This window comes from Akebia trifoliata, chromosome 12, assembly GCF_017979445.1.
Source record: "Akebia trifoliata isolate Shusen 1 chromosome 12, ASM1797944v1, whole genome shotgun sequence".
Taxonomy (NCBI): Eukaryota; Viridiplantae; Streptophyta; class Magnoliopsida; order Ranunculales; family Lardizabalaceae; genus Akebia; species Akebia trifoliata.
In genome coordinates this window covers 3021566-3047951 of record NC_141386.1, presented here as the reverse complement: position 1 = coordinate 3047951, position 26386 = coordinate 3021566, and the positions used below count along the sequence as shown (strand labels likewise).

The following is a 26386-nucleotide window of genomic DNA, read 5'->3' as shown; positions in this document are numbered from 1 at the left end:
TTTTATAGTTTCATTGATTTCAAAAATAAAAAAAAGCACAGACAACAACAGATGGATCTATCTCAATTTCTCAACACAAAATTTTATATTTTATTGAGTCATGATGATTGCACGCGGTCTTGGTACGTGGTTATATGGCAAGGGCACAAAACCATAAATCGTTTTCATCGAGATACATAGGAAAAAGATGTGTGGTCCTATGCCCTTGTCACGTCAACCGCTTGCATTCATCATTAGTCTATTTATTACACCACATATAGATTGAGTGACTCATGAAAAATGACCCAAAATCTTGACCACTAAAACATGAAATCCAAGATGGAAATACATCTAGGGGATATGTTACCTATCCTATCACGCGCCCCCATCACAGAATTGTAGATCATTTCCCTTGGGATACACAAGAAAAAGATTTATGGTTATGCGTATCCTGAGGGAAATGATCTATGGTTCTATGATGGGGGTGTGTGTCAGACGGGGGGCGTCAAAAAATCATTACACTAAATCCTAACCTAGTTTCTTCTTTTAGTTTTAGCATTTAATATTTTTCTATGACATAGCAAGAGGTTTAGCCTCTTTAATCCATCCCTCCTTATGACACACATCAAAAGGTTCGGCCTACAGTCTGTCCCTCCTTGTGATGTACATCAAGAGGTTCACCTTTTAAGTTTGTCCCTCTTTATAACACATCATCATGAGGCTCGGCTTCTCAGTATGTCCTACCTTTAAGCGCAACTCCAGAAGGTTGGCCACTTAGTTCGATTCCCCTTACAAATTCCAAGAGATTCGGCCCTCCCCCTCCCCATTACTACAAATTCTAAGAGGTTTGGCGCCTTAGTCTAACCCCTCATTATTACAAATTATAAGAGGTTTGGCTCATTTGTTCGACCCCCCTAATTAAAAACACCTAGAGGTTAGGCCATTAGTTTGACCCCCTTAATTACAAACTCTAAGAGGTTTGGCCTTCAGTCCGACCCCCTTTTTATAGTAAGTTCTAATAGATTTGACTATAAGAGGTTAGGCCATTAGTTTGACCCCCTTAATTACAAACTCTAAGAGGTTCGACCTTCAGTCCGACCCCCCTTTTATCGTAAATTCTAATAGATTTGACTATCTTTGGCCAAGCACTTCTAACAATTACACTACAAACAAGAATGATATTGAGCAAGGCTACTGAAGTAACAAAGATGTTACCAAAAATTACTCAAACTAAATACGATATAAGAAAGAGTTGCAGCTACATTAGACGACGAAGTCAATTCGAAAATTGAATAGCCACCAAGTTAGACCAATTACACATTTAAGAACTCTTTATGTAAGTTGCAAGAACGAAGAGGAGTGAGCATTTAATGTCATTAAAGCACTATGGGCTTTATTGTCATAAATGTTAGACAACATGGATAAGTAGTTACAATTGAGTTTACTACCATCATTAAATAACTTATTCTAGAAATAAGATAAGTCTCTTCCATTCAAATCCAAGGTATAAGCCACACAAGAAATTCCTTAATTTTATTATCTTTTTATTATTCTGCAATTTTTATCAAGTTCTAACTTGATTATCAAAGCCTTTTGACCAGTACCATGCCGGTGTCTTTTCTAATGAAAATTAATGAAGAAGATGTTCAGAAAAGAAAATTCACCGAAGAAGACAAACATATTCATCATTTATCACAATGCGAACTTCAAAGATCAAGAAATCAAGATATTACAAAAATCTCGAGGAATAGGAGCCCAAAAAATCTCATACAATTGTGTGGATCAACTTAAAAAAAAATAAAAACAAAAACAAAAAAAGACAATTTTAAAGTCTAATGAAGACTTTGAAAATGAACAGCCCATGATATCCAATTTATTAATGAAGGGGATATTGTGGATACGTGACGCGACTCTCCCTCAACTGTCAAATTACACTACAGGGACCACGAACTATAAAGGATCCACCCCCTCTAGACATAGATTAAAGATGATGATTGAAGACAATTTGAATAGGTTAAGAAAATTATCCTGGAGATTAAAATTTTCAAACAATTATTTTTGGGGAGAAAAATAAAGTGTTTTTGGATTAAAGGTAGAAGACAAGGGTGTGTAAGACATTTTTAATTAGTCTTGTAAAAAATACCAAGGTCAAACATGCACCAAAACCCGAAGGGGTATGTCTATTAACCCAAAGTAAGTATTATCCAGTTAATTGTATCTGGATAACATCCATAAATTGCCAAAGAGAGGTTATAGTCAAAGAGAACTTATTCCCATTGAAAAGTTTGCAGCCCAAGTCCTTCTCATATAGTTTTCTCTCTCCTCTCAAACAAATCCCACAATTATGTTCATTATTTCAAAGATGATCAACTATGTTCCAATCTATTTAAGACACTAGAAAAATATAACACAATTATTAACATTATTTTACTAATTTGTGTTTCACCAGAATTGAATCAATTGAAGTCTGATTCTTAAACTTTGCTAATCCAAAAATAAATTGTGCTTAAACTTCGGTTAAACAAATCATATTCCTTCATTCCACTTTGTCCAAATCAAAGAAAAAATGTTCACATCTGTTTTTACTCTCTCCAACGAGATTCTTTTATGTCTTCTTCGCGTTCTTTAAAAACCTTCACCTTGAAATATTTCTTCTAACTGAGACTATAATTGTAATCTAATGAGCGGAGACCATTTGAATCAACTATCTCTTAATTTGTCTTCCATTTAAATTATGCCTGCTTTTTCTTAATGCATTTACTATGATTTTCTCTTGCGAACACTATTTACACCCAGTTTTTTGCTCGCCATGCCCACTTAAATTTTAAATGTCAATAATGTGAAAATATATAAATACCCTTTTGAGTTTTATTATGTTTTTATTGCATACATCCACCTAACACTTACCAAACAAATGCAACTTTTCCCTCCTACTGATTCGAAACATATCAAATCCTCCTTAAACATCCATATCAAAAAATCTTATCAAAGTTCAATCGAATCCACTTAATCAATTAATTTTTCTTTAGAGATTCATCAAACGATTGTGTTTTGATTCATTTATGAGGATATTATTCATTAAATTCTTTTTTATTTGATATAATTAAGCATTTTGATAGATGGAAGTAAGTTTTTATCCTTTATTTTCATTATCTTTTGTTTTTGAAATTATTTTTAATCGTTTTGCAAATGAACCATGTTAAAAATTAATTTTATCTTTTATTGTTTGCGTCAATTTTTTTTTTTTTTCAAAATTTCCAATAAGTTCGGTAAGTCAAAACCAAACTCATCAACACTATTTCGATAGGCACACACTGAATGCACTACCTTTCAATATGTTCTTATTGTATGATAGCATATTTTTTATTATTCTTAGATCTATAATTTCATACCGAACTACTCCTTATATGAGATCCCATGTGAAGAACATGAACTATGCCTTATATGAGATCCTGTGTGAAAAACATTCGGTGTATTATCATCGAACCTTTTAAAATTTTCGACATGTATTTACCGAAAATTATTGAAACGCTCGTTGGGTTATTGCTTGTTTTGAAATAAATCGATGGGTGAAACTAACAAACAATTTTTTGCCACGTACACCCACAAGTACATTAAGTGGGTGTAGCGAGCCAAAAAAATGTACATGTCAATAGCCCGGACCTTCTCTTTCCCACCTTTCCTCTCATTTCAACATTACGCGCTCAATTATACAAATGAAAACAATAAAGGAAATACATCTCAATTATGTTTAGCCATTGATTTCTGATTCAAAACATATCAAATCCTCCTTAAACATCCATATCAAAAAATCTTATCAAAGTTCAATCGAATCCACTTAATCAATTAATTTTTCTTTAGAGATTCATCAAACGATTGTGTTTTGATTCATTTATGAGGATATTATTCATTAAATTCTTTTTTTTTTTTTTTTTTTTTTTTTCTTATTTGATATAATTAAGCATTTTGATAGATGAAAGTAAGTTTTTATCCTTTATTTTCATTATCTTTTGTTTTTGAAATTATTTTTAATCGTTTTGCAAATGAACCATGTTAAAAATTAATTTTATCTTTTATTGTTTGCGTCAAATTTTTTTTTTCTTCAAAATTTCCAATAAGTTCGGTAAGTCAAAACCAAACTCATCAACACGATTTCAATAGGCACACACTGAATGCACTACCTTTCAATATGTTCTTATTGTATGATAGCATATTTTTTATTATTCTTAGATCTATAATTTCATACCTCACTACTCCTTATATGAGATCCCATGTGAAAAACATTCGGTGTATTATATCATCGAACCTTTTAAAATTTTCGACATGTATTTACCGAAAATTATTGAAACGCTCGTTGGGTTATTGCTTGTTTTGAAATAAATCGATGGGTGAAACTAACAAACAACTTTTTGCCACGTATACCCACAAGTACATTAAGTGGGTGTAGCGAGCCAAAAAAATGTACATGTCAATAGCCCGGACCTTCTCTTTCCCACCTTTCCTCTCATTTCAACATTACGCGCTCAATTATACAAATGAAAACAATAAAGGAAATACATCTCAATTATGTTTAGCCATTGATTTCTGTTTTTTTTTTTTTTTTTTCCCGAAACCAGATAAAAGGCTGAATAAGTTTAAAAATATCAATAATATTATAAGGGAAAAAATAACCTACATTCCATTTGTTGTAAATCAACCAATTATTGAAGAAAAAAAATTATAAATGGAAAACATATAACCTTATTCCAACCAAACCCTCTTAAATTTACAAGTCTGAAACTGTCAAAAGAAACCAAAACAATCTCCCAAACAAACTTAAGACTCACTTGATAACTTCAATTTCACCCTCTAGCCAGCTATCAGACAAGCAGAATAACATAGTCTCTGAACTCTGTGAAGGAGAACAAAGGGTTAGAATGAAATAGGTTGATAACAATAAGCATGATAAAAATTCCACAAACCCTAAAAATGTTGGTTCGACGAGACGAGACAAGTTTCCTATGCCCCAGATGTCGATGATATCCATGTAACATAACAACGCCCTTCCTCAGATTCAAGTAAAAAACGAGCCATTGATCTCAAAACCTAGTGGAACCGAACGAAAACAAAAAACCTAAAGACCTAACAGCAATAGCTAACAGCATTTGTTTTTCGTTATAGGAGAACTACAATCACTTTTTTTTTAAAAACTATGCCCAACACAATAAGAACAGACCTGCATTTTTTGTCTTATGTTAAAAGATAAATCTAGAAATAATCTGCCCGCCCACGAACAAAAGTTACTTCCTTGTCGATATTCCAATGGCCATTTCGAGAGAACATGATTTTAACGGACACTGAAGATGTGAGATATGACGCAGCTTCCATCTTACAAGCTGAAAGAAAGCCAATTTGGCCCTCGGAAACAGTGTCCAAAAAAGGGGTGCAAGCAGAAACAATTTTCGGGAACGATCATCTTTATGCGTAATACATGTACAGGCTATTTGCAGCGGCACAAGCAAGTGAATTTTCGGTGGGATGCCATGCTAGGTGGAGCAACTTTGTCGTGAAATCGAAAGAATTTCCGTTTGCATCAACACTCGGATTATCCGTTCCTCCTGTTATGAAGTCAAAAATAAAAAATAAGTGACCAGGTGGATAAAAAGCAAAGGACCACTAGCATATTATTAAATTTCAACATATTTCCATGAAATATTTCTTCTGACACGAAATTTAACTGACAGTTTCTTTTTTTATAAATTTCAGTGGAAATCAATATTCATTTCACGAAATATTTCAATGAATAGTGAATTTTGACCGAAATATTTTTTTTATGGGCAAAGATAATTTAATAATAAAAAACGGAGGTCAAGGGGACCAACCGAAAGAAAGAAATACAACATTACTATTCTCATTTCCACCAATACTTCTGCGAATGTGTAGCAAAATGTTGTTGATCTTCAAATTCACACTCCATATGGTAGTTTATTATATTCTGATAACTTAATAATGAGTGTGTTTTAATATAAAAATTTCTTCCATATTTCTGCCATTTCCATCATTTTAAAAAATTGTATTAATTTCCACACAGATAGAAATATTTCCATTTCCAGACGAACCGAAATAGACACCGAAATCAGAATTTAATGCCTTGACCACAAGTAGAGAAAAATCCCCCATCTGATAGCTTCATGTGGTTTGTACTAAGTTAGCATGTGACAATTCAATATTCAATACTAACCTCTTCGGACAACACGTGTTAGACTGCTCAGGGATCTCGACGGTCTTGAAGGGGTCTGCACTTGTCTCCTAAACAAGATCAACGGCACGATGTGAAGAGATAGTGGATAATACCATCAATATGGTCAGAAATAGCTTGTCAAATTATCAATAATATTTTCTTAGCACACAACATTATAATTATTCTCACGGTTATCATTATCAAAGAGATTATTATATACCTCACGGGATTTTTGCTGGCTTCCAAAGTTGTTCCCTCAGTGCTACCAGCAGCACAACCAAACACTCGAAATAGATTGCTAGAATCACAGAGAGTGTTGTCATTGTATGTTCAGGAAATCATGATCTAGGGTTTTAGTAAATAATAGTGACAAAAACACAGACCTGTAGGAACCGGTGGCAACGCGCTGTCCATCTCCACTGAGACAACACTCGAATTTATCGAAAATTGAATCATTTTCATATAAATCACAGAGCTGGGCAAGATTAGATTAACATAATCAGTATGCAAACAGTAATCCATTTCAAGTGATAACATGTTTGTCTTGTGCGGATATGAAATAAAATTCTGAGGAAAGAGAGTAAGTTACCCTAGGCCTTAAATATTCATGAACCTGGAAAGTTGCAACTGGACCAGAATCCATATTTATGTCCCATAGCTGCCAACCACGTAAAAAAAAAGTTGAATAAAAAAGAAAAGTAAATCTGATGGAAAGAATTTGATCCAAGAAAAAAAAATCTAAAATCATGAGATTTTCTGCTTCATGAAAACATGTTTTTATATATCCATTCACGACAATATTGAGAGGCAGGATTCATACCGAACTTTAAAAAATCTACAATTACAAGATGCCGAAGGGAAGAACAAAACAACCAATTATTCAAAATTTCACATTGGTGTAGGAAACTGAGAGGTGTTAGGGATTTATGCCTTGTACAAGGGGCTTTGATGAAGGTGACAACTTTGGTAAAGGCGTGTGGAGTGTTGATCCCACAATCTTGTTCAACACACCTTCATGTTGACTACTAACCACCCTTACTTACCAAGCTATTGAAAAAGAATATATATGTATATAAGGGGCTTTGATCATAGCGCAGTTTTACGTAGCTTCTTATCTGGGGGCTCAGACCAACCACGGACTCTCCAGCCTACATTTTCTAGAAACCAGCAGCGGCTCATAGCCACCACAAGAGAGGATAAATGCTGTCAGCACAAGGAGTACATTCACCCCATTTATCAATACCGTCAATAAAGTCAGATAATCATCAACATTCACGTCAACTCCAACTGCAATAAAACGACAATTAAAATCTACCAATGAATTGGAATGAATTTCATCTCCATCCTAAGCTTAAATGGTGTCAAACACCTTTGCAACCAGCCCATAGTCATTGAGGTCCAGCAACAGTATAGACTGATCTTGTCAGAAGAGTAAAAAGCCTAGGAAACAAAGTCTTGATAGTTTCAGTCGGACAAAACATAGCAATAGATGACACTAGAAAAGGCTCAGATAGTAAACTAGCAATAATGATAGATTGAGTTAATATGGGGAATTCAACTACTATCTAAAGAGCATTGACTCCCTATCCATGCATTAGACATTTCTCAGACCCATCCACCAATAAAAAAATTGGTAAATATGAAGAGAACTTGGGAGGTACACTGATGCATAGGTGATCGAGTGAGGAAAGAGAACCACCAAAGAAAGGTGTGATCTAGAGTAACAACCTATCTATGACTTGACAATGAATCATGCTTTCTCTTCTACCATCAAGTGAGTTTGTAGGGAAACTAATTATGTACTTCATGGATTCTCTACATATTTTCATGGACAACAAATGCCAAGTTCCTCAAACCACAGTAGACGTAAATATTGCAAACATGGTTTAAAGTTCGGTATCGTCTCAGAATGTTGCAGCCAAGACTGGAACAAATCGACACCAAATCATTCAATGTTTTGGATGATCTCGGTTGAGAGTCTCATTTTTTCTCTTCACTAAGACATTGCTTCAAGATGAGATTTTAGACCTTAGTTGCAACAAAATTAGAAACCATACCACAAGCCCAACAATATAGCACACACGGATTATACATCATAATTCAATAACATTGGCTCTTTTGAAATCCAGAAACGTCTAAAGGGTATCTACAAACTGAGCTTTATTTAACTTGCGATTCAAAGAAAGATGGATTAAATGAACTTTTAAGATGAATATATACATCAGATATTTTAGTATCAGTTTATCGTGAGATTATCACCACCCAAGCCTTATCCAAACTATATGGAGTCTGCAACACAATTCTAGTCCAATACCATCCAGGGTCATGTCTCCATTTATGAATGCACCTAAAAATCATGTCACTGCCACAACCCACATCCTTTTTGGTCTTACTCTATTTTTAAAGCATTTGACCGATACAGTGCTCCTCTTCGTTACAGTAATTGGCCTTTTTACACTACCAAACCATCTCAACCAATTCTCCTTTTTTCCAACCTATCGGGCCTACCTGAAGACCCTTCAGATATACTTAATCTATTTTTTTCTTACTAGAAGTTCAACTCATCCATCACAACATCCTGATCTACGTGAACACATTCTATGCATATGCTATTACTTAAATGGCCGGCATTCTACTCCATTAAGCAAACAGATCGTATTGCCATCTTTTAAATAGAATAAATAAATCCCTAAGTCTGACCTAAATGCATACATCACGTTACATTCCAAAAGACCAATTTCACTTCAACCACCTGGCCTAATTCTAGGACACCATCATTTCCTTCCTTATAGGTGATAGGATCAATATAAATAATTTAGTATTTCTGGCCATCAATGTCATTTACTAATGCCTCATATATTTGCATGTCTTAAAGTTGCACTACACATATTCTGTCTTGGTTCAACTTACTTAGTATCGAACTCATATGTTTTCATATTTTCCTCTCAAACATAACAGAATTAACTTAATAATGAGACTGGAAGAAAATAAAGGAACCAAAGGACAATGCTGAAGCTACACAAGTGCCAATACAATGATGGCACAGGGTCAATAGTTGTTCTGCTGGAAGTAGTGGCCCGGAATTTGAGACTTTTGTGGCTAGGCATAATTAAAGAACACGGTAGAAAAAAAAAATGTACCATTGCACATTTTTCAGATCTATCTTTGATGCAACTGCAAATAGCTCAAAATTCTAAACAAGGTATGCTTTTAAAAATGTGAAAATAAGAACCTTAAGAGTCATGTAATCACGACTAAGTAAATGTCTTCCATCCTTCCCAAACTTAATATCTGAAATAGAGGCAATAATCTCTGTGAAAAAAGACCGTGAACCAGGTGCCTCTTGCTCCTCAAATCTGTATGTGACAAATAGTATCACCACATAAATCGTTGGAGGAGGTGAAAGTAAAATCAATATAAGTAAAGGGTTTTGTTAACGTGTGCCCTAGTGCAATAAATACACCTTGGGAATAAGCATCTGGGGGTATTTTTGGTAAAAAAAAGATTTTTTAAGGTCACTTTCAGTACAAAAATCAATTTCCCAGGTGTGTTTAAGGCACTTTAATGTGTGCCCTTAGGGCACATCTTAACAAAACCCACAAATAAATTCACATGTTGGCTACTAAATGGATCTTTAAAAACTTCCTTGCAGTTCTAAAGCAAACATACTCTCCAACAGTTCTGCCATGAAAAGATGCACCGAAATGAGACCTAGAAATTAGAATGGATCACTTACAATTTGGTATGAGTATCACACAAAGCTGATTGCCGCAAATCAATAAGTCGGATTGAGCCCTTCGAGCTACTATATGCTAACATATTACAATGGGTGGGGTGGAACTCAGCTGATGTTATCACCTCTGCAAGTATAATAAAAAATAAGTTTAAGTATGCAACATCATAAAAAAAAATTAAGTTTCAACATCAGCTAGGGCCCATTCCATCTCTTAAAATTTAAACAAAATATCTAAAGAAAGGGGTATGCAATAACACCAAAAGAGGAAACAAAAAAGTTCGCCAAGTACAAACTGGAATAGTGGATAAGGGAAGTCCAAAGGAGAGAGGAAAAGAAGTTACACAGAGTGTTGTCAGGATGCCTACGCAAGTCAACGCAGTTTGATCTAGAGAATTTAATTAAACAAAATAAATAAATAAATAGTAATATTATATTTCATAATAATAATTAACCATAGTGCTCAGTTGGTTTGACACATTGCAAAAACTCTTTGAGGTCATGGATTCAAGTCCAGCTAAAGATTTCAAAGATCTTGTCATTATGAACATCACTGGACAGCTGACTGCTTTGTGTCTTTTAACAATCATCGGAGGAAAAACCCCTATAAGTAGACAAGGGAGATGAAACGGGCATCTGAAGCATGGATATGAAAATCATTGTTAAAAAGTATTTCTCACACCAATGTGAATCCTCAAATTCTTCATTCCAAAGTTGTTCTTGTTCTAAATGATGTAAACCTCAGGAATGCTTTTATAGCAATAACATGCATTTAAACATACTACTTCTAACTACAATGAAAGTGATACCAAATGGCAAGAATATACAACGCTGTGACACTAACTTTAGAGCATGCCAGCAAGCAAACAGGCATTGTGGTTCAAGAGAAACCCAATAGCTAACAATACTCAACCTTGATGTGAACAGAAATAGAAAGTAAGTATCATTCATAATTTATACCAGTTAAATCCTCCATGTTCGCAGGTTTCACGTCAACAATATTGAAACTTTGGTTGCTTATTTCCAAGTTCCAAAGATTTATTCGCAGATCATCAGCTGATATAAAAGTCTCACAGTCACTGTAAAAGCAAGGATGGAGATACAATTATTTGTGAATTTAAAGAAAGAGAAAGCAAAGTAAAGAAAGTGTGCGAACATGAGTAGGCAAAATGGCCGCATGCATGGAATACTAATTATTTGTGAATTTAAAGAAAGAGAAAGCAAAGTAAAGAAAGTGTGCGAACATGAGTAGGTAAAATGGCTGCATGCATGGAATACCAATTACTTTTACAAATTACCATTGGAATTGTATTCCCTGAATAATTCAGGGTTCAATGTATTCCCGAAATATGAATTACAAATATGAAAGCTTTCATAAACACGCTTATGAGAACAATTGCATATATTTGCTCAAAAGTTTTAAAAATATCAATTTATTAACAAATATATGGAACATTGCTCCCAGAGTTGACAGAAACCATGTCCTGAAAGATATCCCAAAAATCGACATCTACTTATCTGCCACATGTCAAAAATACTTTGTGGATGCCTCTAAACATTAAACATCGATAAAGGCCACCCTCAGTTCACGAAATGCACTAGAATGTTCCCAGTCTTTCAGGCCACATAACAATTTAAGATAATGGATTGAGGTCAAAAAATATTTCTCAGCCTCGTTATAAAATGTAGGTATCGAAATCCTGTTTGGTGGCCCAAAAAAAAAAACAATTATTTAATAATCATAAGTTTTTTCTCTTTAAAATTTTTAATAAGGTACTGTTTGCAACTATTCTTTCAAAATTGATAATATTTCTAGAATAGACTCTGCCAAAACCATTATGATAGAACCAAATCGTTAGGAAAGTTACCAAACAAGTGAGTTTCTTTTTTTTTTTCCCCACTGTATTTTCCTTTCAATCTCAATTAAACCACATTATCAATACCCCACATATCTTTCTTTCACTCTTAGCTCCCACTACTAGAGCCACCCATGCCCTTCTCCCCCCTCCCTCCACCTCATTCTCCAGTGACAATGGTGGGCGAGTGTGGGTTTGGAGAAGGAGACAGTAAAAAAGATATCTTCTTCATCAAACCCCACCATTGTAACAAAGACAGAGAGAGAGAGAATTAGTGTTGGAGGGTGAAGGGTGAGAATGAAAGTGTTAGAGAATAAGATGCATTGTATTAAGATGCATGAGATACATTCCATCATTGTCAATGTATCTCATCACAAATGGAAGGTTGTGATGGAGAATGGCATATTTAGTAACATCAATAGGATATTCCAAATTAGAGATTATTAATAATTAGAATCTTTATATTAGCTTACATTCTATTTCTTGGTTGATTTTATATATATAATTACCCAATCAGGGTTCATGCAATAAACACCCCGTCAATAAAGTTATTTATATAGAAAGTTGGTGGGAGAGCCATGTTCATATGAAGCCCTAAATGCCTAACATGTGCATATGAGGCAACAAAACAAACAACTAGCAAAATCAAACCCTGGAACACTAGCCATATTACCATACCCAACCATCCATGTTCCCTTCTTTCTATCTAGAATTCTATTTTCTATTAAAGCAAGCTAGTAATAATTTTAGTGTGCTATCAAGCAAATGGCTTTGGCTATGTGATATTCATAAAGCGAACAAGAAATTTTTCAAAAAGGTTTTGACAATGATAATGTTAATACCCAAAAAAATTGCCACGCACCTGTTATTTGAAATTGAATTGATGTGATAATCATGAGCATGAGCATATATTCTTCGACATCTCGCCACAAGGCTTGTCTCATGGCTGGCTACCTAAATATCAGAAGTGCGGCAAGTGTTAGTACTGAAAACGGATAAAATCCATTCAATTCTTACACAAAATTTGATACAATCCAATATCACAACAATTTAAATGAATGCTTTAATGCATCCAATTAATGAAGAGAGATTTACCAGGCAGACCTATCAGTAGCAATTTTCATACAAAAACTCCCTTACTTTATATCAAGTTTGTTACTGAACAAACCTTACTCTATGAATCAGGCAGGCATGAGTAAATCATTAAGACTTCAAATCTTACTTAGGGTTGTTGGGCCCACATGGATTATCAAAATGGCAATTCAACGCCACATCTTTCTAGATTTCATAGAAAAACTCCGATTAAAGAGAACAAAATTTCAAAAAAAAAAAGTCCTTTTTGAGCTTTAATTAAAAGAAAAGTCTGATTCATAGAAAAATGGATGGCTACCCACAGGGGCAAAGCTAGTAAGGAGTCAATGGGGGCAATTGCCCCCACTCAATATTTTTTGCCCTTCTATTTGTGCTTTAACTTGAGATACCCCTACACTTTCAACTAGTTACAGGGCCCTTTTACCCCTCACCTCCCTCCAATTTTTTGCCCCCCCCCCCCCCCCCACCCCTCTCAGTTTTTGAAGATGACATTGCCCATTGACTTAGGCCGTCTCTCGTAGACTAACTGGAAATGATTGGAACACCCTTTTCTTCAACCTCTAACTAAAAACCTTTGAATTTTCTCCCCAAAATCATTCAACTTCAAGCTCTTCAACCTTACCATTCACTATAGTTTGCCCCCACTACAAGAAAATCCTTGCTCCTCCCCTAGTTACCTAATTCCCATATTTAAAATTAAAATTCAACGGTGAAAATTAACTTTTTTTCGAATTTTTTTGTCTTCAAAGTTCTTAGAATTTTGTCCTTTATGACCCTGTGGCATCAGATCATGTTTTTGGATACCACAAATTGCTGCGGTTAGGATCCACTCCAAGGTATGCTAAGTAACAAATTAACCACATCAATTTGAATTTTATGATGTGGATCCCCACTACAAGGTTAGCTGGGTAACAAACTTGATGAAGTAAGGTCTGGTGGGTAACAAACTTCATAACGTAAGGTTCCCTTGGAGTTGTTAGAACACCAAGGGACATTTTGTAATAAAAATGTAACAGTTAAGTCTGCGGGCAAATCTCTCTTAATACAATATGAGATGGAAATATGTATATATATCAAAACAATTCAATAATTGCGACGTCCGTTAGTACATATTACAAGATGTATGACTGCTTCATGTTGAAGTTATTAGTTCTTTTACTACAAAACACTGTTCTGCCTACCACAGGTAAATGCAGCGATGAAATGCCTCCTGGGGGAAATGAAATGTCGTTGCTCAAATGATTGTAGGACCTCTCTGGAGATCCTCCATTTGCAAGATATGGTTTTGGACTAGTTGATGTACTTGAACCAGCAATGCTACCATTTGCCACAGTTTTTGAGGGGTCCACACTCATTTCACAAATTTTCTTCACTTTCTTTTCCTGAACCTGTCCAATGCTCAAAACAAAAACAGCAAAAATAAGAGAGTTGGTATTGGCACCCCAACTTTAAGTCTTACACCCCAATCTCTTAAATTATTTATCACCCCCCAATTAACAATTAAAACACACTCACAAAGGTTTGGCTCAAATTATAATCTCAACATTACAAAACATGATCACACTCGTTCAAACAATTTCAGTAGTTTTTTACAATTATGATTAGGCTCATATAAAATCCAAAACCCAAACAAAAGAATCTAGCCAGAGAGAGAGAGCTTCTATTGGCAGCTTAACTTTTCACTTATTTTCTTCATTTTTAATTGGGGTGTAATAAGTAAAAATTGAAGTGTCAATAGCAGCTCTCAAAATAATTTAGAAAGTTCCCATTCACAAAACACATATCTGCCAAGGATTATATACATCAGCCTTATTCAAGAAGCTGGCTGTGAGAGGAAAAGGTGGTGATGGGTAAGACCCATTAGGTCAGTTGGTAGGTATATTGCAACCTCAACTTTGAGGTTGTGGGGTTCAAGTCTGGCTTACCCATCAAAAAAAGAGAAAATGTGGTGATTACGTTACATGTGGCAGGCAAATAATACATGAGGGAGTTTCGACAATGAAACCCATGAACATAAACATCAGAAAGACAAATCGTTAAAACAATATCGAGCATAGATAAAGCATTCAACATATCATGGGTCCTAATAAATCATTTTCAAGAAATACAAAAGGCATTTTACTCGTTAAAGAACATGCCCTTCTGTCTAACTATTTGTATTATGAAATGGTACTTAATGAATGTTGAGTTTAGTCCCACATTTGGACATAAATTGCCTTGCCTCTCTCCTTATAAGTTCTTGGGCCTCTCCACTCATTGCCAATTGATTTTGAGTTGGACCCACAAATTTATCAAGGTATTAAAGTGCTAGGTTCGTATATGTCAAGGGTTCGAGTCACCTCGAAGGAATTTTCCACCCTTATGGGTGAAGGGGAGTGTTGAGTGTAGTGTTATCCGCCTCCACTTCCGGGTGTCACATGTTCACGTATCATGCTCCAATTGGACTTGCGACCCTCTTATATTCATAGTTATGCCTCTCCCCATCAGATCAATCTTCTGGGGTAAATAGTCGTCAACATGGTATCAGAGCAGGCCTTTCTCTCCTACACGTCACCCAGTTCACATCTTCACATGCTTTGGCCCAGTCCGGCCCACACATACGGGGGCGTGTTGAGTTTAGTCCCACATTTGGACACAAATTGCCTTGTCTCTCTCCAAATAAGCTCTTGGGCCTCTCCACTCATTGCCAATTGGTTTTGAGTTGAACCCCCAAATTTATCAATGAAACTATTTGAAAATGTCCAGCGTCAACAGAAACATTGTCTTTTGGCTTTTGACTAAACAGCCTTTGTTGACATATAATCTCAAATGGCTAAGCCTACAAAAATGGCGGTCTAAATAAAATTTCAAGCTCAGTGCCCCATGGAAATAAAAAGAACTAGAAGGATAGAAAAGGAAATAAAAGAAAAAGAAATACCACATGACAAGAGAAGCAGAAAAACAAACTAATGCCAAGAAAATGACAATATGAGAAGTGAAAATGGACTATTATATTATGTCTTAAGATGACTCACAATCTCGAACTTCTTGTTATTCAACAATAAATATCAGTGACAATCTTAAAGGAACCTACCCTCTACACGTAACTACGTTGTTTCTTTATAACAAATGAAAAAAAAAAAAAAAAAAAAACAAGACAGAAAGAAAAAAATAAGTAATATAATATGAGCCACACTAATAAAATTATATGTCGGGCTTTTATTTGATAGAAGTGCTAAGGGCTCCCCAGATACTGCCAACACGGTAGGAGTATATAGGAAACAGGTAAGATCCTCAAGATGTATTTTAGTCTTATTGGATCATAAACTTAAATGAATGGGAAATTAAAGCTCTGTCCAAGGACTTCAAATCTTAAACGATCAGTGTACAGGTCTTGTCTGGTGAAAGGAGTGTAGAATGACATTTGATGAGCAAGTGGAGAGGAGTATAGTCGTGGAAATTGGTAAACATCATTGACCATATTCAAGAATTTATTAGAAGGCGGTAACTAATATTCCCAAATGTGCTAGTGAAGAAAATTGTTTACACATTATCTAGCCAAATGTGGTGTATCTAGGGATTTTGTTCATTCAGGAACTCTCATGCCTAGCTCTTGTACTTATTCTTGTCCTTAATAACATCTCATTGTTTGTCCAGACACTATAAAGCAAATCACACAAATACTTGTGTACTTTACAAATAGAAATTTATCATTATGTTTGGCATTAAGACAAGGCTCCAAATGATGAACATATGAAGCCCATAATAGACATCCATAATGCACCATAGGTTACCTAGATAGGACAAGGACACAAGACTGACTGATACGGTGAGGAAACCGCATCTGCCCTTAAAATTGAAGTATCCAACAAGTATACAACACCCATTTGAAGCATACAGGTATCTTGTTATCATGTGCACCAGTATCGTTCCACACTCAGTAACATTTGTCAATAAGTATTACATGTCAGCACGATATCACCCTTTACACTAACATTTATTTTTCCTTTTGTTTCAAAATTACTGTGTTGTATTGTAAATGCCGTACAGAGATGAAAAAAAAAAAAACGATGTGTTACAATTACAACCAGAGAAATATCATATCATGAGAAGAAGCTTATCTACGAAGTTACAAGATGTTTTCACAAAAAAAACATATATCTCAATAGAAAAAATATCATCATCAAAGCCGTATCCCAAAAGTTTGGGTAGTAAATGCAAAGTGAAAAAGCACCCCTACCTTCCAAAACTTAATCGTTTTGTCATTGGTAGATAGAAGAAACAAGGCCCCATTAGCTGTCTGGCACCATCTTATCTTGTTGATTTTCTCCTCTATTTCCAAGCTCTTGAGATAGTCAAACTGAATTACAAAATAGATGCCGTTGCATGATGGATTTCTAAACCAGAATTACAACAACAACAACAAAAAGTATGATCAACACATATTCCAACAACTGTAAACAAAAATGGGAATACCTCCGGTTCATGGCTTTGGAACTCCGTTTTATAGCGAAACTCAGGATGCCTACTAATTGGATAATCCATTCTTTCTAGATCTCTTCGATATCCATTCTACAATTACATTTTTGGAAGGTATGAGAACATTACAAGAAACAAAATGTATTTGGGACAGCATATAAAGAATGGAAATAAAGAACATACATCTCTTGTATCGGTCCTTTCAAATAGAACCACCCGGCCCCCTCTATCACCAGTGGCAAGATGGTCCCCGGTTTTATCAAACTCAATCGCTGATATGATATCAACTGCAAAAAAGAAGACCAGAAGTCAGTATATCAACAAGCTAATCAAGAAAACCAAAGAATTCAATGAAAGCACATAAAGAAAGTATATCACTTGTGTCTTAGCGATTCACTTAAGAGAGATTTGCGGGGTCCATATAAACCACTCTACATGGCCGTTTAGTTTCCATGGTGCCGCAGGGATTAGGAGTCAAATTTACCAAAAGATGGTCTAGGTTGTCAAACAAGAAGTCAAAGGGGAATCCAAAATGTACCAAATAGAGGGTTTGGTGTCCTTTTAGTCCAAGTCCAGTTCAATGGCAGGTAACCCTATCTATAGGGAAATGAGACCAGGATGTCCCATATTCATGGCAAGTCAAGCACTGTGCTTCATGAGAATGCTTGAGACCAATACATTAAATCAACTAAGTCACTGCACAAGATCAAGAAGTGCTCCTCTTTGACAGAAAACAACATTTTTTTATAGCTAAGTTGGACTTGAACCCACCACCTCAAAGTTTGATTGCAGTATATTGAGCAAGTAAGCCATGGGTCTAAGCCTAGCATGGTTAATTCATGTCCTTAATTATTATGCACAACACCTCTATATCTGCATGTACATAAGATCTGATTTAACTGATGTGTATATACTTGTCCCGCATAAGCAAGCGAGATAATGAAAGTCACGATCGACGGATGACATCAAAACGCATCCTTTGGCCTTAGAGTGGTTGGTTTATTTTCATTGACAAATCAAATCATGAAGCGAAGAAGAAACTAGCTGATTAGCCATGTTCTTGTGTGCACTTTGAAACCTAAAATCAGACTAAATCAGCTCTATTAAGTTCACTTGCAAACCATTGATTGTGCTATTCAATCAAGATACACTAAAATCAAATCGACCAAGGTCAACACACAACATTCCACACCAATTCCGCAACAAATCTCATGTTTTCTCCCCAAATCCACTAATATAAGAGCAATTTTCATCCTCAACGATCTGGATTCAGATCAAAAGTGCATTAAACAAAATCCTAATTCAAAACCCCTAAGATTTTACAGATCAAAAAGGTCATACCTTCCTGAACTTCTTCTCCAGCCGTTCGTTCCCCAAAAACCTGAGAGAATTTCCACTCAAGAGACTGTGGCGGTCCTGCACGTGTGCCATCTTCATCATCTCCTCCTCCGTTCATTCTCTGAACCAATTTACAGCCAAATCGAGCACCAAATCAAGCAAAATCGACTCACGAGATCAACGATCCTTCCACCTCGAGACCTTATTAGAAGATAATGGATTCGATTCTGTAAATAAACTCCATGAAAATGCAGGTTTTCAATTCCTATATGAACAGATAGAGAGCCTTGGAAGAACTACGATGGATCTCTCTCTCTCTCTCTCTCTAGTTTCTCCGCTTTTTTTTTTTTCTTTTTTTCTTTTTTTTGGTTGGAAGAAAATAACGTAGCAGGAACTGTGTTTCGGCTTTTAGGACTAAAACACACTTCTCTCTGTCGTACTCTCCGTTTTCTCAAACCCGAATTTGATGTGACTCCTTCGTATATAAGAAATTATACGAAGCATGAAGATAACGACACGTCATAACATCCACTTGAGATCTTGGATTTGTGGGCCCAATTAAGAGTTCATTTGGCCTGGAATAAATGGACTAAAATACCCAAGTTAAGAATGCATTGGATATTTTAGGAGAACATCAAAACTAAACTGTTTCTGCTGTTTATGAGAATAGCAAATTTGTTTCTCTGATGATGTGTCATCCTCTTAAAGCTTTGCATAGCTTTCCTTAGTGAAATCCTTACTAACGTAATAACATTTTGAATCTTACTAAGCTTGTTTTGCTCAAATGGATTATCACATCAGAAATCCAACACCACAGCCCTCTAAGTTTTATAGAAAAACTCATATTAAAATACAACAAAAAAAACCTTTTGAACTAAATCCAATGTTTCGAAAAATGAACGATTACGGAATTTTTACGTAACTCTCAAACTTAAAAATGAAATTCAATGGAAAAATATAACTTTTTCTTTAAAAAAGAAAAAATCAAATTCATAAAATTTTCTCTCTACAACCTTCTTTAGGCATTGGATCATGTTTTTGGATGTCAAGAATTGAGTCTAACGACTCTTAGTAAGGAAGAAATCCTTACTAACTTAGTAAGCTTAGGAGGACTCTTTTCCTTAAGAGAGGAGTTTCATCAAACTTGTTCTAACTAAATGTCTCTTTATGATACACAACTGATTGTGGCTGTTCCTTAGAAAAGAAAAATAAAAATATTTTAAGGGTTGATAGCAGAGAGAAGCATAATTTAAAAACTGGATCGGGTCAACTCAACTTGATTGAATTTTGAGTTGACCATCTGTAAAACTCGTTGTACCCAATTCATCAAGTCAAGTTGGTAATGCAGAGGGCCAAGATAAAAGTCCATTGAATCATGTATGCATATCTTTCAGAAAGAGTCGTGCTAGAGTGACCTCAGCAGGGGACACCTTGATATGGTGGCACGTGCATATCCATAGATACATTTTACTCATATCTCGGAGAAACTTATCTGCCGACATGTGCACACTACCACGTCAAGGTATCCCCCACTGAGGTCACTCCAGCATTAATCTTTTAGAAAACCAAAAACCCATAAATCTTAATTTTAAAATATAAAAAATTAATTTTAAAATACAACATGGTGGATATAGGAGTTCACCTGTTTTAAATATATTGATATATATAAGTGAAATGGAAGAGGTTGATTGTTTCGCTTGAACGTCGTGAACAAGCATCAAATTAGAAATATATACAATCATGAAAATTTAATCCAAATAAGTGATTAATTAAACTAAAGTTGATTGATCACGTACAACGAATACCTCAATTAAAAGGAACTAGATCCACAATGCACTACTAAAAGAGCAAATTGAACATAACCAAGAATGTGGATTACAATGCTAAGGGGCTAAGGGGCTAAATGGCCGAAAAATGGATTATCAGGAAAAATACACAATCATATATATATATATATATATATATATAGGGTGGGGTTCCGTAGACACATAAAGTTACAACGTTTTTGTCTTATATGGTTAAAAAGGTTCGGAATGAGCTGATTTTTTGTGAGGATGATCTCTGTGGTGAGGGGATCATCCTTGCAAAAAATCATCCCATTCCAAAACTTCTAACCCCATCAAAAATGATTTACAAAAATTGGATGGTCTAAAATTTTTCAACTTGTAAACATGGGGCTAGAAGTTTCATAATGGGCTGATTTTTGGCGAGGATGATCTCCTCATCATAGAGATCATCCTCACAAAAAGTCAGTCCATTCCAAATATTTTTGCCCATATAAGACAAAACACATTATAGTTTTATGAGTAATTTTATGTGTATACAGATCCTAATCCATATATCAGGTTCAAGGCCCATATGAGAAAACATATAAGAAAACTTTCGACAGTAAAAATATTTTTAAAATATGGGTTAGAAATTTTGGATTGAGCTGATTTTTTGTGAGGATGATCTCTATGATGGGAAGATCATCAAAAAAAAAAAAATCAGCCCAATCTGAAACTTCTAACCCCATTAAAAGTGATTTAGAATGTGGACCGTCGATTTTTTACCAATTTTTATCACTAATTTGTAAATCACTTTTGATGGATTTAGAAGTTTCTGATTGAGCTGATTTTTTGTGAGGATGATCTTCTCATCATAGTGACCATCCCTACAAAAAAAATCAGCTCAATCCAAAACCTCTAACCCTTATTTTGAAAAACGAAAGTTTTCTCATATGGCCCTTGAACCTGACCCATATATATATATATATATATATATATATATATATATATATATATATATATATCCATTCCCGAAAACCCATTTTCCATGAGCAATGATACAAACCCAATGAGAATGAATCATGTAAGTTGTATGTCATTTCCAGCTTTACAACCCAATTTCATTTGCCAAGTTCTTTGATGGGTTAGCACATATGAGCTCAAACTCTTAAGACAGGGCACCATTGAAGAAATGAAATTCAATCCAGCATACTTTGACAAAATTTCCTGAAAACATGGGCTCTATTGTTCTTTTGAGATAAAGCTTTGATGACGATTGACGACCGACTATATTTCCTACTAACGACGATGATAATCGTAACCATCTACTATCACAAAATTAATAACCCAAAAAAAAGGTACAAAAGGAGGATCGAAGATATTTCTTCCCAGAATGAATCGAGTAGCATGCATCTTAAAGCTCAGCCTTATTCCCCTTTGAAGGTTTCTTTGAACTTGTTTTCTTTCCTCTCCACCATTGTTGTAACCGTCCTGACACCTTCGTTGCATGTCTCTTTAAAATTGCTCCCTTGTCTGCAATTTGCTTTGTGATCTTTTGCTTCCAATCTAGTTTTGTCGTATCTTTCTCTCTCAGGACTTTTCCCTGCAAGCCCAAGAAATAAAAGAGCCATGGTTATAATTTTAACCAAAACAAGAGTAAAATTAACCTTTCGTAAGCGAAATAATACATAAACAATCAGATTTCAGAATATTATTAGTTAGAACGGAATCATATTAATACCAAATTTGAAGGGAAGTCGTCCTCGTCATCATCATCATCTTCTTCATCGGGGTCTTTGCCCCCAAAATTCTGCATGTTCAACAGATCATCCTTTGAGTACATTTTCATGCCAGGCGCTCCTGGCATACCCTGATAGTGTATTTCCACAATAAAGTATTAGACGTCGATAACTTGCCAAGCTAGTAACGAATTTTATTCATTTAAATATTATTTTTTATTGTTGGGTACGAAGGGATGTTACCTGCATGGATTTTAATATCTTGTCCATTTCAGCCTCCTTAGATGACTTGGGAACGAAAGGTTCTCCAGGAGTCCAATCCTAAACACCACAAGAGAACTCCCTTTCATGAATATAAAAAATATTAAATTAAATATATTGTCCCAAGCAACTCGATATTGAATTACTAGATAACTCACATTTACATGGAATAATGCCTCTGAAGTTCAAAAAGAAGCAATTTCACAAAAAGTTGCCCAAAGTAAAATAGTAATGTTCATATCTGATGCAAATCAAGCATATAAAGAATTGTGAAATTCAGACTAAGAAAACATTTTGGCCTAAAAGTTGCTAAAAGCAGTGAATTTCCAACTTCAATTGAGATTAAAATTTTGAAAGTCCTCACAAAAGCAAAAGAGATAAATGGATTAGGCAAGGTTGATTGATTGATAGAACTTCTATGTTTGGTGAGATTGAGATAAATGGAGCTTGAAAATAGTTTTTAGGTTAATGTTTTAGTTTGAGAGATTCTATTGCCACACCAACTTTTGCTAATAGAAGCTATCTTTAGTTTCTACGACATTATAAGAGTCTAAATTTCAGGATTTTGAGCATGCTTAAGAGATGAGTTTAAGGTTTCTAGAACTCCACATCATTTTGTAGTTCAATAATGCTATAGGGTTTTTAACAGTCAGATCCAATGCTCTTAAGCAGAGAATGAAAACCGAACTATTAGTTCCGGACGTGAAATCATAGTGAGAAGGTTATGGGAATCAAGACAACTTCAAACATTCAACCACAACCTCTAGCCATAATCATTCGACAAACTCATTTACCTCAAAAACTACAAGAAACAATGGAGTAAGTCCTTTTCCCCTTTGAGCTCACTAAAGATTTGCAATTCCCTAGCTTGGTTAAAGGACCAACTACTCCTTAAGATTCCTAAAAAGATATTATTAAAAGGATAGAAGCCCACAATACCCATGCTTTAAATCTCATGTTAAGGGATATCTAAGTGGGCAAGATAAATTAAAATATATATATTAAATTGAGTTTTACATTTGAAGAACTGCTGACAAGTATTTATAGACATTGTTCTGTCAAGTGTTTTGTCACAACATAACCTTTTTTTCATAGGTAAACTAATTTATTAAACCAAAGAAATTTATGGCAATTGAGATAACCGGCCATAGTACGAAAGATAAAACTACAATACTACTTTGAACACAGACTCCCATCTAAAGACAAAACTCCTCAAAGAACTCTTCTTTAAAATCCGGAACTAAATCACTTCAAAACACCCCTTTGAGACAATATAACCTTTGTTTTTTCATCTAGGACATCAGGAATCCTTGAAACTGTCCTAAATAAGGACATGGCTTACAGTCACATAGATCCTAAATATGGACATGAGATGGTAGTACCACCAAACTGGGATCAAAACCCCTCCATCTGCTTACAATTGTCCAAAAAAAGAAAATGCATAGATCCTTTTCTCGTATCTATAAATTAAAGTTGAAATGCTTTTTGAATCATTCATGTTTTTTGCAAATGCTTGTTTGTTTAGTTAATTAAATGCTCTTTTTTTAGTCTCAAATTCTATGAGAGATGTAAAGTATGTGTTAGTATCTCACAATTACATAACATAAGAAAAACCTTGTCATAAATCTAAAAATATTCTCCAGATAAACTGTAAAATACCACATGTATTAATAAGGAACACAAGAAATAAATCGATAGAAGAGAGGGAAAAAAAAGACCATATAGCTTCACCTAAAAGCTAGGCATGAAAAAATAAATTGGCTTTTAGTTTCCCTCAAGCCGAGGTGTCAAACAGCAGTTACCTTAGGAAGTGGTGGTGGCTTGGCAGAGCATGCTTTAGTAAGGTCATTGCAGAGAAAATTCACCAACGAATCAATCTGAGGCTTGGAGCTGTATATATATTCAGCAACATCAGTATCAGAGTACCCCATGACCTGAGAGTTCAAATAAACATCCAGTTATAACAAACATTTTGGATTTAGCGGCGGAAAATCTTATAATGCTAAAGTAATGAAATTGGGTGCAGCCTCTGAAGTTTTAATAAAATGCAATAAATAGGAAAACATTGCAATGAAGAAAACTGGGGGATGGTACAAACTTAGTCCAAATGATGTGTTATTTACAAACTCAAACCACTTATTTCCTTGAAAAACAGAATTGCTTAGGCGGTCATATTGATTTACTAATCACAAGAGGGAGGAGGAAAAAAAAAAGACAAAGCTTCACCTCTCCACAAGCCTTCTCGATCGTCTTACACTGTGAATTACATTGCCCTTCACTGTCTTGTTCAATAAGCTGGAGGAAAGAAGAAGACTAATATGAGAAACAGGATGAAGAAACCAAACCAACAAAAAGGGTTACAGCTAAAACACATTTTAGTTGTCCCATCAAAGTTTGACTACTACAATAGTGCCAACAAAAGGATGGCTATAATTTCAGCAAGAAACAAGAACCCAAGCATGACTACACTATTTGGCAATAAACACTAAAGAAATTTTTTGGTTTGCAATTACCAAAACTAAATTAAGAAGCCAAGTTGGGATTACCACTCTTCATCATCTCGGTGTTTTGAAAACTTATTGTTACAAATGCACTACATTATTGTAACCATAGGGAGGTGATATGGCCAAAGAAATTAAATGGCATCACAGACATCCAACCAAAATCACTGCACAGGCCTGCAATGCATTTTATGTCCTTGGCATCACAAAAAGTTGATACTAAATAATTATAAACAAGGTGTGTTAACCGCCTCGTCATTTTTTATCACCAAACAAATAGCATAATTAAAATTATATATTTAACAACATCAAACGATTTGTTACAACCCATGTGAAAACTTGACCTAAGGTAGCCGGTTTTTTTTTCTTTCTCTCCTTCATTTTTGGTGGGTTTGTTGGACTTGAACCCACGACCGCAAAGTTACATTGCAACATGACAACCAACTGATCTATGGGTTCAAGGCTTCAATCCCCGAACTCAAGTAGCAGTGTAATTGGATGTTCTTTATTTTATTTTTTTTCAAATTAGCCAACTAGTTATGAGGTTAAGTATGTCAGAATGGACTCTGTTCTAAGCATGGTCTCCACGATATAACTTTGGGGTTGGATTGTCCAACATAATCTCTATGTCATCCAAGCAATGGGGGTAGTACACGTGTTTAGACAGATCCGTAACTATTTATCTTCATATGTTTATAACTGAGAAATAAAATCATGAACTCGAAATGATCCTACCAACCCGATAACAATTAATGCCCTAACCACTAAACAACCATGATTCCAAAATCATCAAACAGATACTTATTCGTAGCTGAGTCAATCGGGATACAGAGCTATAAAAGCAATAAATAAATAATAAATAAATCCAAGAAAAATGCAATTTTTCAAACATCCGAATTGCCAAAAACAAATAAAATAAGAAATAAATAATTTTTACCTCCAATTTGCTCCCTTTTTTGACAATATCAATCCGTAGAATCCAATCTGATTCCTCCTTTTTCAAATTACAAACATTCTCGGATATTTCAATGATCTGGAACTCTGAAACCTGGTCACAAAACCCCAAAAATAAATAAATAAAAGAAAAAGGCAGAAACCCAATTAGAATCGAATCAAAATGAATAAAAAACACTAACCCATAAAAATAAATACCTTTTTGGGGGAAATCTGGGCTTCTTTCTTCTTCACTTGCTGGTACAGTTGATTTGCAACCTTTTCACATACTTGACATTTGATGTACGGTAAATCTTCCTTTCTTGCGATTGAAACTGGTTTCTTAGCAGAATGAGAGGTGGGTACCCATGAAGAAAACAACAGAACTGAAAATAAAAATATAATTTTTGTTTCTAACTTCGCCATTAATCTCTCTCTCTCTCTCTCAGCTCTGCAACTCTGAAAGAAGAACATGAAACTAATAGAGTTTCGTTAGTCAAGTTGCGAACG

The 26386-nt window shown here is 35.0% G+C and overlaps 2 protein-coding genes across 2 annotated transcripts; both read right to left on the bottom strand.

The window, feature by feature from the left end:
* Positions 1-4610: 4610 nt before the first annotated feature.
* On the bottom strand, positions 4611-19054 carry LOC147388619 (serine/threonine protein phosphatase 2A 55 kDa regulatory subunit B beta isoform-like). Its single transcript, XM_086419121.1, has 14 exons — positions 18680-19054; positions 17522-17625; positions 17336-17431; positions 17100-17219; positions 14062-14268; positions 12651-12742; positions 10893-11011; positions 9936-10059; positions 9432-9555; positions 6789-6857; positions 6583-6674; positions 6420-6497; positions 6200-6267; positions 4611-5576 (listed from the first exon to the last, which is right to left on the bottom strand). The coding sequence occupies exons 1-14, from the start codon at positions 18792-18794 to the stop codon at positions 5437-5439; spliced, it is 1548 nt and encodes a 515-aa protein (XP_086275247.1). The 5' UTR covers positions 18795-19054; the 3' UTR covers positions 4611-5436.
* A 2572-nt stretch (positions 19055-21626) lies between these two features.
* Positions 21627-26386, bottom strand: LOC147388618 (nucleophosmin). The gene is made up of 7 exons (XM_086419163.1): positions 26096-26386; positions 25881-25991; positions 24669-24737; positions 24245-24376; positions 22425-22502; positions 22184-22312; positions 21627-22045 (listed from the first exon to the last, which is right to left on the bottom strand). The coding sequence occupies exons 1-7, from the start codon at positions 26348-26350 to the stop codon at positions 21857-21859; spliced, it is 963 nt and encodes a 320-aa protein (XP_086275289.1). The 5' UTR covers positions 26351-26386; the 3' UTR covers positions 21627-21856.